This window comes from Phoenix dactylifera, chromosome 13 (genome assembly GCF_051530095.1).
Source record: "Phoenix dactylifera cultivar Ajwa chromosome 13, Ajwa_hap1_PhDact_Kaust_v1.1, whole genome shotgun sequence".
NCBI lineage: Eukaryota > Viridiplantae > Streptophyta > Magnoliopsida > Arecales > Arecaceae > Phoenix > Phoenix dactylifera.
Genome location: NC_143202.1, coordinates 17,848,182 through 17,865,541, shown reverse-complemented (window position 1 = coordinate 17,865,541; position 17,360 = coordinate 17,848,182). Strand labels below are relative to the sequence as shown.

The following is a 17,360-nucleotide window of genomic DNA, read 5'->3' as shown; positions in this document are numbered from 1 at the left end:
GGTGGCCTGTTCTTGCCTGTTTCTTTTGTTTGGTAGCAGGGTACATGGACCTTTGTGGCCTTCAAGTGCTGATCCCTGATGGAATCCAAAGTCTTGTCAGCTTAATAGGTGCTGCCCTGTCAGATCTCTAGTACAAGAATGGTTTCATGGCAATTTGATTACCTTCCAGTCTACCACTAATCACAAGACAAGTCACTATTTACACGACACTGATGGTATGATTTCCTGTCCTGGAACAGGAAGTTCTGAATAAATTTAACAAGATTTATTGGTATGATCTATGAAACAATAGGTGCTACAAAGCCATTCCATATCCATACAGCCAAAGTACGTACAGTAGCAATAGTAGGGGAGAGTGAAGAGAAATTGGCGGTGGTTGCTGTGGTGGAGAGAGGATCCGAGGTGTCCAAATTAATCAGAAGGGGACATGTGGGGCACGCGGAAGGGCCAAAGCAACGACCAAGGACTGAAGGGCAGAAGACTTGTGATTGGGCTCAAGGTCACTCCCACTCGATTACAGTGAGAGAGAGAGAGAGAGGGGTATCATCAATTATATCCATGTGCATGTTTACACTCCTCCCCTCCCATCTCACCTCTCCTTTTCTTTGTCAAAACCTATTCCCATGGGTTTTTTTCATCCCTCTCAAACTTTATTTTTACCTTTTTCCTCTTACTGGGGACTCTTAAGGCAACATAGTCAATCGATTAGTATCGCTGGGATGTGAGAGGAGGGGCGGGGGAGGGATGGGACCTCATGACATCTGTTGGATGACAGAGGATTGTAACGTGCTTTTAGATTGTGCATGTATATTGGAAGACGATTAAAGCCGCAAATTGGATCGCCATCTTTGCCATCTAGCACTTCAAAAAGATTCTCTAGACACATTAGGGGTCTCTTCTCTACTGTTGTGTCATTTTCTCATTCTGGTTGCATCTAAACTAGAGTAGGATGAGCAGATGTTGTAAAAATAATAATAATAATAATAATAGATCAGTGGGATGGGATCATCATGGTTGGACTTTCTTGATGTCTCTCTACCATCTAGACTTGCCGCTATAAACCATATCAACGGAATCCTACGCTACCATTGCAAGAAGGGAAAAATGTGCACAAATTAGGAAAGCATTGTCCTTCGGAAAGTTGCTCTTGGTAGCCTTTCCCATCCCCGCTTTACTCACGCCCACCCCAATTCGCGCTTTAGTTCTTTTTTCCTCGCCCAAAAGCAGCATCACAGATTCACAATTACCACCCTGCTTCTCTTCTTCTACCTCTCTCCCATCCTTTCACCTTCGCCTCCCTACAACAAAGAAAGCTGAGGAGAAGAAGACATGACCCAGCTGTGCAGCTCTGACACCCACCTCCTCCTGGGCCTCCTCTTCTATGACTTGCTATCCCTGTGCTCCTTCTTAGCCTCCCATCCCCTCCACTTGGCTTACTTCCTCTTCTTCTTCCCTTACCTTTTCCGACTTCTCTCATTCTTCTACCCACTCCTCCTCTCCACCTCCCTCCTCCTCCTCGTCCTCCTCACCATCTCTCCCCAGCTGGATGATCCCCCTCGCGCACCGCCCGGATTACTTCGAAACACTTGCTCCATTGTCTTCCACCTTCTCAAGGCAAAGCTTGAAAGCCATGCCCCTGTCGAGCTACTAGACCAACTGGCCTCGATGGTTCTCGCACCAATTGACGACGCAGGCCCATACTTCCAAGAGCCTGTCATGCCGGCGTGCGTTGGTGCAGAGGTGTTTGAGCTGCAGTTCGGAACCAAGGGCGACTTCTGCAAACCTTCTAGTGTAGTAGTAAGTTGTGCGGTAGAAGAGATCCCAAGTAAGCCTGGTCTGGAGAATTCTCAAAAGGGTGAACTTTTGGCTTCCAATTATGGAATTGGAGAGAACCCACTCATGGATCCTAAAGAGAATGAGCTTTTGGTAGCCCATTCCGACGGTACACAGTTAACCAACAAAGTTGCCGAAGATTCGTCGACAGCTTTTGAGCCTGAAAACTCATGCAGGATGCCTGAGCCGGCTGCTGACAGTGTAGGAGGAGAACTTATGAGATCCACTTCAAGGAGAAGAAGACAGAGTACATGCAGAGGTTCGGATGGCCTTCAAAGAGATAATTCTATGAGGAAAGAAAAAGAGTGGAAGAGGACATTAGCTTGCAAGCTTTACGAGGAGCGTATGACGTATAAGCTATGCGAGGAGCGAACGGTTGCTGAAGGAGGTGAAGAGATGGATTTGCTTTGGGAGGCTTATGAGGTGAATGCTTCCAAGGATGGTAAGTTGATGAGCAATGGAAGAAAAGGAAAGAAAGATGAGCAGGAAGAGGAAGATGAAGGGACAGTTGGGCAGCTGTGTTGCTTACAAGCATTGAGACTGTCAGCAGGAAAGATGAATTTGGGAGTTGGGAGGCCTAATTTAGTGAAGATATCCAAGGTCTTGAAAGGGATGGCAATGTTTAAGCGTGTGGGCAGGCATAGTAGCAGAAAGGAATGAAATTGAGCTACCTACAGTGAAGAAGCTTACAAGAGCAGGTATTAGGAAAATAATAAGCTTGATATATGATCTCCATGTCTGTAGATGTACCTCCCTTTTTAGTGTAAGTAAAGAACCATGTCTATAGCCTATAGAATCCTAGAACTTTGTCTTCTAGATGGATATATTTCCACATTCACCTTTGGAATGGCCTACTAGCTTCTCTCTGATCATTTTTTGTAGTTGAGTTTTCTCATAGAGCAATTGGCTCATTTTGAACCTGTGATTCTGAATGGAATTATAAATAACTATGGTTTTATATCTTTATGTCCTCATGCCAGAGGTATTCGTCTGAAGCTTACACCATCACAAGTTTTATTTTTTCTGCTCTTTTCCTGTTAGAACATTACATCCTCATAAAGTTTGTATTGATTCAGCTCATCAAATCAGGTGTCAAGGTGGTCATCTTATAAGTGACAATCTTTACAGTTTTCTTTATTAATATATTTACCTTGTGAGTGCCCATTTTTCATGCTTGAGTTGATACAGGGGTCTTGATCATAAGCAAGATGGCTAGAAACAACTAGCCTGCATGTTGATTTAATGCTGACATAGTGTAGTAAGAGCATCATCTTTTACCTTAATTGCTTGGGCCATATTAAGATAAGAATATCATTTTAATTACATTTTATCGCTTTAATCACATTCCAAGCAACTCTTTTAGCTTCCTTTTTCTTGTTGTGGACATGTCGCATTTGATAAGAGTTTAGATGCAAAGAAAGGTGAATTTTGGTTCACATATATTTATCACCAAGGAATATGGACAAACTCTGGTATTTGTTGATCATAGTGGCCTCAATATTGTTGCTCTCCACACTGATATCCTTTACATTAGAGTGAGAAGTCACTGAAACTTGCATGACGCTACACAAAAGATGCCCACCAAGAGTCCCTTCTTTTTCTCCAACTTTATCCTCATCATGCTGAAGGTTCTCCAATGTCTTCCCTTCAAGAAGCATCACCTACTGGTACTGCAAAGAGCTTGTTCAGACTCTAGCTCTTACAACATGCTCTTTGTCATGCATAGGCTATGGGTTATTAGTCATGCTAATTGGGCCTTGATTCAAATTATTTAATATTTAAATAACAATTAAAGGGGTTACTAACTCTTAGCCCCAGGCCCAAAACCCATTTTGGTTCATTTGGATGCAATGTAAATAAATAATCAAATAAAGATGGGCTGGTCCATCTGCATAAATCTATGAGGAAATTCGGATTGGCCATCACAAGGAAAAAACACCTCTCATGAAAATTACACCAAACATATTACGGGCACAGTGATCCACAGACCGGATGATGCTAACAGTTCGACACCTAACTGACCTGACTTGACCCGATGGATAAAGCTTTATATTGACTACTCCCAGGTCGGACTCGGCGAACCGAAAGATCTCTCGCTCTCTCGAGGCTTTTATCGGAGGACCCTGGATGCCAAACCATAGCGGCTGGCAACACCATGATCTACGATGTCAACTCTCCTCTCTTCCGCTCCTTTCTCAGCCAGAAGGGCGGCGTCTCCGACAAGAGGTATTCTCCTCCACTTCTCGTCATGAGATTTCGTATGTAATTTCTTGATTACTCCTTTCTAACGCTATAAAATCGCCTGTTCTTCACATAGATTTGAGCCCCATCTGAAGGTCAGGACTTTCAATATCTAGCTGTATGATTGCTTACAATGCAGGAAATTTTGTGGCTTTAATCGATGCCACGGTGAGTTTCATTACCTAACATATTGTTTTCTACGCTCAGAGCTTGAGATTCTGATGGCTGATCATTTTTGATTGATTGATAGCTGAAAAAAAAATTTAGTTGATGATAAATCAAGGATTTTGGTGTCTGTTTTGGTGTTAAAGAAATATGTCAGGCTATGTTTAATATATTGAATGAAACAATTGTAGGGGAATATAGGGTGGATGGTGATCTGAGGAAAAAAAGTGTTTTTTCTTTTGATTAACCTTTCTACTTCCAAAACATTATTGCACTAAAATGTTTGTACTAATATTATCGCTATAATTGGCACTATGGGTTTGTCTGTTTTCATATCATGCTTTGAAAAAATATTGATTATTCACAAAGAAAACTTAAGAGTATTGGCAACTCATATAAATGGTTATTGCTTGGGGTGATCCATGGAAAATCACATGATGAAGCAAGGTTCGTTGTCTCAGTATCGGACCTCGTACCAGTGCTATACTCGCACAATGTCGGTATAGTATGGTATGAAATTTTTGTTGGCGTACTGGGTATTGGTACTGAACTAGTACGGTACGGTACACCCCATACCCGTCCGATTCGGGCTGGTACGGCATACATGTGATGAAGTTTAAAATATTGCATATTTTAGAATTACAAATTGAACGACCAAGGCAATTGGGAGCGTACGCATTAAAGCATTTAAATATCCCTTTACTTGTGCTCAACGTTTGTGAGGATTGGGGCAGCGTTATGTATGCTGTTTTTTTTGTTTGGTCCGATTTGCGCATATGATGTGTTGGTATGCGGCTGAGATGTTACTACTCATATCCTTTCCTTGAAAAGAATTCTTCTTGTCAAGAAAGAATAGTTGGAGAGATGACCAACTTGAGAAGGGTTGCCACTGGGGAATGTGGATCATGCATTATCTTCTTGTAGCAAAAATTCTCTTCACAAGACATCTCTTGTGATCTTATGAACCAGAGAAAGAGAAAATAAGAGTCAAAAGATACAAATCATGGGAGTTGTACCAAATTCTTCCATGAACATTTCTCATGCAGCATTAGAGGTTTTGCTAGAAGTCATGAGAAATTAACAATTCTAGGTATTTAGTGGTGATCTATCGCAGGGTAGTATTGCATTGGGAAAGCAAGATGACAATGTCTGACTTCTAGGTGCTTTAGGGAGGAGGCAGAGAACCCTTTACACATCTTAATGCTTCGGGAATTGCAGATACGGTTTCACTTGAATGGAGACAATCTGATTTGTAATATTTCATTGATGACAAACCTTACCAGATGTTAATGTAGCATGAAAAGAGAGAAGCAAATTTTCTTGCAAATCCATGTGTTTATTTATGATGTTAACTTGATTCCATCACATCTTAAATCAGCATAAGCTATGAATGTTGCTGTTATCTTTATAGTTAGGTTTCTTTGATTTCTTGAATCAAAAAGATGCACATTAATAGGATCATTAAAAAATAATGGACAAGGGGAATATTGAAACTAAGAGAACAATCAAGCGGGATCAGCATTGAAGTGCAGAAGCTCGTATATCTTAGTTTTCTGTAATTAATGCTGCTTTTACCTCTAAAGCAAGTGAGACATCATCTCTGCTTGTTATGTACATTTTGATTGGATAAGGAAACTTATTATTCCCCTTATTTGAAGAATGAAGAAGTGGGACTAAAAACATGCTCAACCCTTCTATAAATATAGGACAGCAGCTGGAAATGGTCATCATGCTAGGTTTGTTAACATTTGCTTTCTATAAGGTGGATAGGAAATATGTTAATAGATGTTAACCTTTCAAGGTTGAGTTGGTTGTCATTTCATTTTGAATTTCTAGGTAATTCAAGTGAAAGATTTTTAGAGAGTAGTACTCTATTGGTAGAATGGTTGGGACTAATGCATCCAAGACTAGACGTGGGCATTTCTCAAGTCAAGCTGGTCCAGGATGATATTCTACATCAACAAGAAAATGGGTAGAAGGAGCCTAGCCTAGCCTAACTTAGGGCTTGAAATCTGTAGATCGAGCCTATCCCGGTGAGAAAAGAGAGTGCTTGGGCTTGACCTAACTTGGCACAAGCAAGTCTAACTTAGCCCGATCTGACCCAAGTTTGGTGTGAGCTAAGTAGCTCCGACAACTAGTTTGGGGAGATAGAGAAAGGGGATAGGTTAGAGGGATCGGAGTGGGAGGGATCTACTGAGCGGGTTCAATGGCTAAGGAGAGGGGGAGTGAAAGAGTGGGAGAGGGAGGGATTAGTTGGATGGGGGGAAGAGAGAGAGATATATAGAGGCACCTACTCGGGTCAACTAGAGAGAGAGAGAGAAAGAGGAATAAGAAAGAGAGAGAAATAGAGAGAGGAGAGAGAGAAGAGGGAACAAAGAGAGAAATCCTCTCTCTCTTCTTTTCACGAATGGGAAAGCTCGTAAATTATGAAGCGGGTCAGTGATCATTGTGTTTAGTCAGTCTTCGATAGATATAAGAATCTTCATGCTCGGATATATATATGTGTGTGTGTGTTTATTGGTTTGTACCGCTAAATTTACATCGTGATATTTACATCGATAAATTTGGTTTGGCATGTGATGATATATTTTATATGATTCCAATACAAGTATATTCGTATGGTTATAATACATATTAGATATTGAGAAGTGGTATTGTGTGTCGGGAGGTGGCCAAAGAGAGGGAGAGAAGGGATCGGATTGATGGGTAAGAGAGAGTAGAAGTTCCGGAGAGAGAGGGAGAGGGAGTCGGAGATCAACGATTATTTTTTTTTTTTTTTTTGGGGGGGGGGGGGTTGTAGGGTGGGGGTGTGTAGGACGCAATGGCTAGAGGAGAAGTGTAGAGGGATAGAGGGGATTTGGATTATGATTTGTTTTTTAAAGATATTATTTATATAAAAAGTTATATAATATCAAAAATCGGGTTGGACTAGGTCAAGTCAGGTTAAATTTTAAGAAGCTTGAGCCTAGCTTGATTTTCATTCAGACCTATAAAATCTAGGCCCAACCTGCCCACCGAGTTGAAAACCATAGCTGGAGCTTTGGAAAAATTGAACCCAGTATGTTGGGCTGGTTTTGCTAAGGTCTATCCAAGATCTGTGGCATAAAAATTTGTAATCAAATTTGATATTCAATAGTAACTAGAGTCAAGCTGCAGGCGTTACATTTTCTCTGCATTCCTTTCCTTCTTCAATTGGATGATTGTCCTTCTCCTCCTTTCCTTCCTACTATTGGCTGTAAAATTGGTTAAATGCTGAAAATAGTTACATCTGCTGTCAGTATTAAGTGCGCCCATATCCCATATTTTAACCTTTCCATCTCTCTCCAAAAGTTACTCCCTTTCAGCACCTAGAAAGGTACTTAACTAGGGCAAGCTTATTTCACCTCTCCAGGTGAAATAAGTTTAACCTAGAAAGCTGTCTCAGCTCTCTGATATGTTTTTACCTTGGTCCACTCCTTATCCCAGCACCCCTCAAACTTCAGCCAAACAAGAGATATTACTAACCCAGGAACAAGTGAAGAAAAGAGTTTAAAAATAACTACCCAAAGGCTAGTTGTCTGCATCCAAATGCAGCCTTATTTCTCAACAGCATAAACTAACAGTTCTCATCATTTTGGCTTGCAAGAAGTGATTTCCTAATGAGAGTGAAGGATTCAATGAGGGTATGTATTTCAAAATTGGAGATCCTTTTTTATTAAGAAGAGTGAAGCTTGAGGCTTTAAAGTAGATGTCAAGAAAAGTTTGTGTTCTAAAGGTGAAATGTCACCTAACACCTGTAGATTCAGCCTCTCCATTTTATAGGACTCTTGGTTGTCAACTGTCTAGACCATCCGCGCTTGAATGACAAAGGCAAAATAATGGAAACTATAGATATAGTGGAGGCAAATCCTAAATCACACACCTCTCCTTTTTACTAGTGCAAAAACATTTAGTTCTGTGTATTAGAGATCATAGTGATTAGTATGCATTAAAAGTTATAAAGAAGTCTTGAGTTCCATCGGATATTAAGAAGGTAGAAAAGAATCCTTTATTTTGTAAATGTCTACAATGATAGAAAAGCCAAATCTTGAGTTCCATTAGATATTAAGAAAGCAAAAAAGAATCCTTTTTTTTTGTATATGTCTACAACAAGGTTTGTCGAATCAGTACCACCGAGGTCTGTACCGATCGACTGATGCAGTTCAGTACCGGTTCCAGCCGGTTTCGGTCGGTTTCGGCCACATCCAATCAGGTTCCAGACTCTAGACCGGTATGGGTCTCAGTACCGGTTTCGGTCGGTTCCGGTCACATCAAATCAGATTCCAACCTCTAGAGGGCCGAAACCGTTTTTCATTGGAGAGCCGACCCGGTCTACAATGATAGAAAAGCCAAAAGATAACCTACTGGGAGCAAAACCTGGTGCTAAGTTGCATAAGATGATAACCGACGAGAAGTATCCATGCCAACATAAACATCAGAAAGATGAGTTCTAAGGTGGAACATAAGTTAGAGCTGTATATGATGAAGCATTATAAAGCATCAGTGTGTTTCTTCTTCTTCTTCTTCTTCTAAACTTCTAACTTTTGACAGAAGTACAAGTGCTAAGTGTTTGGCACAAGTACAGGTGCTAAGTGTATAATATCCTCTTTTTGACAACTATGCATGTCCTTCTGGGAAGCCCATTGTTATCTGATTAAATTATGGAGCTAATATTCAAGCCATGTACTGTTCTATGAGGTAACAAAACATAAGCTATACTTTTAAAGCTAGAGACCTCTGATTGGACTCAGTAAATTCCTATGGATGCCCCACCTCTTCTCGAAGTAATAGGTGACATCAGACAGGATAGTTGGAAAAGCAAGATATGAAGATAGTAAGCTCATGGATGAGATTTTTGAAATAGAAATGATCGATGCTGTCAAGAGATTTTGGATCTAATACTGAAGTCAACTTCATCTTTATTGTGTTTGAGGTCTAAAAAGTTGTTGCAAGGGGGTGTAATACACTAGGCCCATCTCTAGAAACTTGTGAGATAAATTTCTGTAATCTTGGATTATCTTTCATACCATGAGGCCCTAGCCAGCCAACTCTCTCTCTCTCTCTCTCTCTCTCTCTCCTCTCTCTCTCTCTCTCTCTCTCTCTCTCTCTCTCTCACTAGGCCCATCTCTAGAAACTTGTGAGATAAATTTCTGTAATCTTGTGTGTGTGTGTGTGTCTCGCCTCCTGCCCCCTCTCCACTGCCCCTTTACTTCTTAAAGAATGCAGAGTAGTTGGCATTACAAATCTCAGGTTGAACTTTCAAATATTAATGTTTTTTTGGGGAAGTAATCCCTAGGAAATAGTCTCACTGCCACTTGCCAGCTACAGCCTGTCCATATTTCACTCTAGTTTCTGTTATGCATTCTACACACACTTATGCCTTGCTTTATACACTCTTGTGCTTGTTTTATACACGCCTTGCTTTATACACTCTTGTGCTTGTTTTATACACACCTGTGCCTGTTTTATGGAAGGGCCAGGGACAAAAACAAAAGTGGTTATCAAATCAATGACTAAGAATATTAAATAATGTTTGGTGGCCCTAATAATTAAACAGTGGACAAAAGCAAGGACCAAAACTTTAGTGTCCTGTTTCTTTGCCTTCTTGAGATATAAATATCCTAAATTTATGTTGAATTGGAAAAATCCAATAGTCCACCCCTCTTGTAATAAGGAAGAAATACCTATGGACATAGATATGAGTTCAACAATTGTTAGGAAATTTATCTTTGTAAAACAAGAAATACGATTTGGAAGTTTATATATGAGTATATATTATCAGTACTAATGATATTTATAAATATAAGCAAAAAGAGAGTTATTTTGATCATATTATTCAAAATTATCAGCTCTATATTTCCTAGCTTGCCTTAAAGGCTCATTATTTTCATTCCTTCTTTGTTTCTAAATTCTAACTTATATCCTCATACCTGACATATTGACAAGTTATGACTTGGAAGGTATATGTGTTTACTTGTTTGTTTTGTTCTAAATTTAATAACACTGTAAGAGATAAGAATGGGATGGTTTAGGCAACTTAAGTCAAGTTGATTGTGGTGAAAAGAAGTTCAATATTTGCTACCATTTTTGTCTTTCTTGCTATTCTACTATTGTCCATCTATATCTTTTTTCTTCGCTTGTTTTGCCTCTGCTGCCTTTCTTGATATCCCATTAAGCTCATAATCAGAGCTTTTGTTTGAACTGGCTTATTTGAGGCTTGCCTCACCCTTCCAGATGTGTCTTTCAAAATTGTTTGGAGGCTTACAGGTGAGGCTGTATAAAATGAGGCATATACATCACATAGAGGCTCAAGTTAGGCATACATCTTTAGGCACACTTTCAGCAAAGCCATTGAAAGGGGAGGGATTTACCTTTTTCCAAAAGCTTTGCATGATGCCATCATGCATTTACAACTGTAGACTTACTTATGGTAAGATGTCATTGTATGCTAAATATCTATGGTTTGTTTACATCTGGTGTTCTCTAATTTATAATGGTTACCAATGTTTGCAGCCAAGACCTAGTATAGCATGCACTTCCATCACTGGCCTTCTTTTGCATGATTTGTTGTCAATCTTTAACTCGTTAAGGAATATCATTGAGCCTTATGCCTCACCTCAGTGAAAGCTTGAACATGTTGGCCTATCCCTCTGCCTTTGGAATGTTGTTTCTGGCATTGGTAAACCTGTGACCAGATTTTAAACTTCGGAATTTAGTCCTGCTTGCCTCTAAATTTTGGCTTTTCTTCTTGAGTCACAGAACAGATTTATGATAGTAATACCTAATTGTATTTGCTCCAATCTTAAAACCCTTGCACCGTCATTTGAAATTGTTCACCATGTCATCTTGGACTGCATATAGAAACAGATTTTATCTACCTTAGCAGGTGCAATTGTTCTCCAGTCATGCAGAGCTGGCATCTTTTTTGAAAATTTGTGAGCATTTTTCAGTCTTGTTCTGGGTTAGAATCTGTGGTTTTAATGAAGATTTACCCTGTGATAGTTTAGAAACAATCTTCCTTGGGAAAGATGTACAACTCACTAATGGCCATTCTGCAACAATATTATCTCTGTATAATGAACTAAATTTATGTTTGATTTTGTGCTCTGATTTGCTTGAATTAGGAATTTGCACTAAGATGTAAAATTTTCATGTAGTGAGCAATTATAGGATGCTTACTTGAGGGGCTGCCTCAGAAAATAGTTGAATGAAGTTAATATGCTGCATTCCAGAAGGTTTAGTTTGAGTTCTTCATATCAGATGTTTGGTTTTCTCAATCTTAAATATACATGCTGACAGTGAATGGACTATAGAAATAGAGAATATCAAACATATAATATTTATAAAGAACAAATGCACATAGAATACCAATAATAGAAGAAAAATACCTGACACCCATTTCCAGAACACCCAAGATTGCACCTGTTCATTATGATCGAGCCCACCTTATGTTGTTGGTGGTCCCAACACGTCAATGGTGTGAATGTTGGTGTTGTCAAAAGTGTGCTAGTGTACTGCTCTAGATAAGCAAATAGCAAACATTTTCATTACAAATTTTAGAAAACAATAATTCATCTATTTTCCTTGATAAGGTAATTTAAATATGTGGATCTCTTGTATACTTGCAAGATATATCTTCTAGTTTGTCATAGTTTTCTTTTTCTAAATCTGAAGATCTTATTAGAGTTACTGTGAACTTGGTATTGGAAAAAATGTTTTAAAACTTAGGCAAAACATAGTGAATCTAAATCTAAGATCAAGGTGATAAACCCTCCAAATCATGCTTTTTTTCATGACCAAAAACTAGTAGGTTTCCGTGATGGAATTAGTGTCAATGCTGCAGTTTCATTAAGCATTTTCAAATGAAATAACTGAATTTTTTTAATATAACTTGTTACTTTTGAATGAACAAAAGCAACATTTTTGCCTAAACTAAAGCAAATCAGTATGTGCTTTGAACCTTAAAAGAAAATCAAGAAGTTTATATTGTGTGAAACTTATCGACATGATGTAATCTTTGCCTTTTCATGGTCATTATTTGTCATATTTTCATCTGTCAATGTGGTGTCTTTCATTTCCGTTTTCTTTTTCTTTGTGGCGTGGAGGGGCGGTAATGTGGTACTTCTGTGTAACTTTTCTGGCTGTGGTCTAATATGCACATTTGGTCATATCCCTTAGTTAACACTTTGATGGTATGTGACTATGTAGAGCAGTGGCCACCCACCTTCTCAAAACAAGGTTTATGAAAATCAACCTGTTTTAAGAAAATTCATTTATTTTAGGTTTTTGATACTCTCTTCTAGTAAAAAGGGACAGCCAGAGCTGCTCTTCATTTTGTCATAGCAATAAATTTAGTAGACTCACTATTTGATATAATGATCCATTTCTTTAGAAGCATGTTGACTAAAAATTGTGTTCTAGAAATGGGGAGTGGACTCATTGTTGACTGAAGTGAAGAGATACTGGGTCTTGTCTAGTTGTCTGAATTGATATATTGACTTTTTTTTGAAGAATTACTAATTGTGCTAAATTCTTAACATCATAATTATTTTCTTATAGTGTCGTATGTCATTTTTGCTGGAATCAGGAGATCTGAAGAACAAAAGCCAAAGGAGCAAGGGCCAAAGGCTAGCGAGAACAAGCCTGTGATGACAGAATGAGAACGACGCGAATGAGAATGCTTCTCCTCTACTGATGGTAGACTTCTTAAAGTATTCTATAGTCTTGGTTGGGATTATGATAGGTTGTAGCCATCTCCTTCTAGCTTAAACTTTAATGCATCCTTGACTTACCGACATGGGTATGTAATCGGAAAGTTATGAAACTTAAACAACTGCTACTCCTCCATTGTACTAGATTAAGCAGTTGATCTTAGACTTTTCATGCTTTAAGCTAAAGATTACTGTGAAGTCATTCTCATATGCTAGAGGAAACTGGTGGTGGCCTATTCTTGCCTGTTTCTTTTGTTTGGTAGCAGGGTACATAGACCTTTGTGGCCTTCAAGTGCTGATCCCTGACGGAATCCAAAGTCTTGTCAGCTTAATAGGTGCTGCCCGGTCAGATCTCTAGTACAAGAATGGTTTCCTACTTGCCTTCCATGGCAATGTGATTACCTTCCAGTCTACCACTAATCACAAGACAAGTCACTATTTACACGACACAGATGGTATGATCTGCTCTCCTGGAACAGGAAGTTCTGAATAAATTCAACAAGATCCATTGGTATGATCTATCAAACAATAGGTGCTACAAAACCATTCTTATCTATACAGTCAAAGTATGTACAGTAGCAATGCAAGGGAAGAGGGAAGAGAAATTGGCGGTGGTTGCTGTGGTGGGGAGAGGATTGGAGGTGTCCATATTAATCAGAAGGGGACATGTGGGGCACTCGGAAGAGCCAAAGCAACGACCAAGGACTGAAGGGCAGAAGACCTGTGCTTGGGCTCAAGGGCACTCCCACTCGATTACAGTGTGTGTGTGAGAGAGAGAGAGAGAGAGAGAGAGAGAGGCATCGCCAATTATATCCATGTGCATGTCCACACTCCTCGCCTCCCATCTCACCTCTCCTTTTTCTTCTCAAAATCTATTCCCATGGGTTTTTTTCATCCCTCTCAAAGTTTATTTTAACCTTTTTGCTCTTACTCTTGACTCTTACCGCAACAAAGTCAATAGATCAATGGGATGGGATAATCATGGTTGGACTTTCTTAATATTTTTCTACCATCCAGACTTGTCGCTATTTACCATATTTAAGATTCGTCGATCCGATACCGAGATTCATACCAGTCGAGCGACACGGTTCAATAATAGTTCGAACTAGACTGGACCATTCGGTTCTGGTCACATCCAATCAAAAAAGGCCAGAATCATTTTTTATTAGAGAACTAGGGATCGAGTTGACTCGATTCGGACTAAACCGGTCAGTATGGCTCGGTTCAGACTAAACTAATCAATATGGCTCGATTCAGCAATACTTGACCACGTCAACAGAATTCTACGCTATTATTGCAAAAAGGGTAAAATGTACACAAATTAGAAAGCGTCGTCCTCTGGAAAGTTTCTCTTGGTAGCCTTTCCCATCCCCACTTTACTCACGCCCACCCCAATCACGCTTGGTTCTCTTTTCCTCTTCCAAAAGCAGCATCACAATTACCTTGCTTCTCTTCTTCCACCGCTCTCCCATCCTTTCACCTTCGCCGCCCTACAGCAAAGAAAGCTGAGGAGAAGAAGACATGACCCAGCTGTGCAGCTCTGACACCCACCTCCTCCTGGGCCTCCTCTTCCATGACTTGCTATCCTTGTGCTCCTTCTTAGCCTCCCATCCCCTCCACTTGGCTTACTTCCTCTTCTTCTTCCCTTACCTTTTCCGACTTCTCTCATTCTTCTACCCACTCCTCCTCTCCACCTCCCTCCTCCTCCTCGTCCTCCTCACCATCTCTCCCCAGCTGGATGATCCCCCTCGCGCACCGCCCGGATTACTTCGAAGCACTTGCTCCATTGTCTTCCACCTTCTCAAGGCAAAGCTTGAAAGCCATGCCCCTGTCGAGCTACTAGACCAACTGGCCTCGATGGTTCTCGCACCAATGGACGACGCAGGCCCATACTTCCAAGTGCCTGTCATGCCGGCGTTGGTTGGTGCAGAGGTGTTTGAGCTGCAGTTCGGAACCATGGGCGACTTCTGCAATCCTTCTAGTGTAGTAGTAAGTTGTGCGGTAGAAGAGATCCCAAGTAAGCCTGGTCTGGAGAATTCTCAAAAGGGTGAACTTTTGGCTTCCAATTATGGAATTGGAGAGAACCCACTCATGGATCCTAAAGAGAATGAGCTTTTGGTACCCCATTCCGACGGTACACAGTTAACCAACAAAGTTGCCGAAGATTCGTCGACAGCTTTTGAGCCTGAAAACTCATGCAGGATGCCTGAGCCGGCTGCTGACAGTGTAGGAGGAGAACTTATGAGATCCACTTCAAGGAGAAGAAGACAGAGTACAAGCAGAGGTTCGGATGGCCTTCAAAGAGATAATTCTATGAGAAAAGAAAAAGAGTGGAAGAGGACATTAGCTTGCAAGCTTTACGAGGAGCGTATGACGTATAAGCTATGCGAGGAGCGAACGGTTGCTGAAGGAGGTGAAGAGATGGATTTGCTTTGGGAGGCTTATGAGGTGAATGCTTCCAAGGATGGTAAGTTGATGAGCAATGGAAGAAAAGGAAAGAAAGATGAGCAGGAAGAGGAAGATGAAGGGACAGTTGGGCAGCTGTGTTGCTTACAAGCATTGAAACTGTCCGCAGGAAAGATGAATTTGGGAGTTGGGAGGCCTAATTTAGTGAAGATATCCAAGGTCTTAAAAGGGATGGCAATGTTTAAGCGTGTGGGCAGGCATAGTAGCAGAAAGGAATGACATTGAGCTACCTACAGTGAAGAAGCTTACAAGAGCAGGTATTAGGAAAATAATAAGCTTGATATATGATCTCCATGTCTGTAGATGTACCTCCCTTTTTAGTGTAAGTAAAGAACCATGTCTATAGCCTATAGAATCCTAGAACTTTGTCTTCTAGATGGATATATTTCCACATTCACCTTTGGAATGGCCTACTAGCTTCTCTCTGATCATTTTTTGTAGTTGAGTTTTCTCATAGAGCAATTGGCTCATTTTGAACCTGTGCTTCTGAATGGAATTATAAATAACTATGGTTTTATATCTTTATATATTTCCATGTCTTCGTGCCAGAGGTATTCTTCTGAAGCTTACACCATCACAAGTTTTTTTTTCCTCCTCTTTTCCTGCTAGAACGTTACATCCTCATAAAGTTTGTATTGATTCAGCTCATCAGGTGTCAAGGTGGTCATCTCATAAATGACAATCTCTAGAGTTTTCTTTATTAATATATTTACCTTGTGAGTGCCCATCTTTCATGCTTGAGTTGATACAGGGGTCTTGATCATAAGCAAGATAGCTAGAAACAATTAGCCTGGATGTGGACATGTTGCATTTGATAAGAGTTCAGATGCAAAGAAAGGTGAATTTTGGTTCACTTATATTGATCACCAAGGAGTATGGACAAACTCTGGTATTTGGTGATCATAGTGGCCTCAATATTGTTGCTCTCCACACTGATATCCTTTACATTAGAGTGATAAGTCACTGAAACTGGCATGACACTACCCAAAAGATGCCCACCAAGAGTCCCTTCTTTTTCTCTCAACTTTATCCTCATCATGCTGATGGTTGTCCCATGTCTTCCCTTCAAGAAGCATCACCTACTTGCTACTGCAAAGAGCTTGTTCAGACTCTAGCTCTTACAACATGCTCTCTGTCCATTAGATTGACTACCAACTTCAAAGCAAAGGCACTTTTAGCTACAAACATCTTTTTCTCCAAGCTAAAGCTTCATAAGTAATCACAAACTCAGCATTGTCCGTCATGATGCTGCCGAGTTCGGGTTGTATCTTTTGAGTGGAAGAATATGATTGATCTTCTTTTGCGATGTAGGTTGTTAGATCACATCCCACATAGATCTCCTAGCCCTCCAATTCATCTATCTATACAGATATTAAAATAACTATCGTGCGATCAACAGTGGATTCAGATGAAGGAAGATAAATTGTTCTTACGCACAAAAAATACATCCCTAACCCTGCTCAGCTCGTGATGGTCCCTACTACTTTTTGAAGATTAACTTCATGTCATCCAAACCTATGCTATTTATCGCATTATAAGTTAACAAAAAACTAGATATTATCCATATCGGTCCTATAGTGGATGCAGGATATATATGGGTAATGGTAAAACTAACTTTCAAATTTGACCATAAATTCTCTCTTCGAGAGAAAAAAAAAATTGATTTTTTGCAAAAAAAAAAGAATTTTGTAGATTCGATCCACCCAACCCATGTCGTCTAACTCTTATCTTATTAGACAAATTAGATAATAACTCCGATTTGGGTCCGTCCAGAACAATGCAGGTACACGGTCCACCGACACTCCCAACTAAAATATTAATTACAAACGTCCATAGCCGCGAAATTCGGCTTTCAAGAAACAGCTGTCCTCCATTTCCGCACCCCGCGGTGAACGGTGCACCGTTCTACTTCTCCGCGCGACATCT

General features: G+C 40.1%; 3 protein-coding genes across 3 annotated transcripts; all 3 read left to right on the top strand.

Moving 5' to 3' along the window:
* The first annotated feature begins 1,329 nt into the window (after positions 1-1,329).
* LOC148700241 (uncharacterized) lies at positions 1,330-2,793 on the top strand. Its single transcript, XM_088709988.1, has one exon. It carries the CDS (start codon positions 1,330-1,332, stop codon positions 2,491-2,493), a length of 1,164 nt encoding a protein of 387 aa, XP_088566114.1. The 3' UTR covers positions 2,494-2,793.
* On the top strand, positions 2,393-13,110 carry LOC103724060 (wound-induced basic protein). The gene is made up of 3 exons (XM_088709990.1): positions 2,393-2,531; positions 3,900-4,059; positions 12,845-13,110. Exons 2-3 carry the CDS (start codon positions 3,989-3,991, stop codon positions 12,915-12,917), a joined length of 144 nt encoding a protein of 47 aa, XP_088566116.1. The 5' UTR covers positions 2,393-2,531; positions 3,900-3,988; the 3' UTR covers positions 12,918-13,110.
* A 178-nt stretch (positions 13,111-13,288) lies between these two features.
* LOC103697996 (acidic leucine-rich nuclear phosphoprotein 32 family B protein) lies at positions 13,289-15,961 on the top strand. Its single transcript, XM_008779945.5, has one exon. The coding sequence runs from the start codon at positions 14,490-14,492 to the stop codon at positions 15,651-15,653; it is 1,164 nt and encodes a 387-aa protein (XP_008778167.3). The 5' UTR covers positions 13,289-14,489; the 3' UTR covers positions 15,654-15,961.
* The last annotated feature ends 1,399 nt before the right edge of the window (positions 15,962-17,360 follow it).

Coding starts and splice junctions, on each gene's coding strand:
- LOC148700241 (XM_088709988.1), top strand. CDS start 1,330: ATGACCCAGCTGTGCAGCTCTGACACCCACCTCCTCCTGGGCCTCCTC.
- LOC103724060 (XM_088709990.1), top strand. CDS start 3,989: ATGATCTACGATGTCAACTCTCCTCTCTTCCGCTCCTTTCTCAGCCAG. Junction 4,060..12,844: donor GGCGGCGTCTCCGACAAGAG/GTATTCTCCTCC, acceptor TGCTGGAATCAG/GAGATCTGAAGAACAAAAGC.
- LOC103697996 (XM_008779945.5), top strand. CDS start 14,490: ATGACCCAGCTGTGCAGCTCTGACACCCACCTCCTCCTGGGCCTCCTC.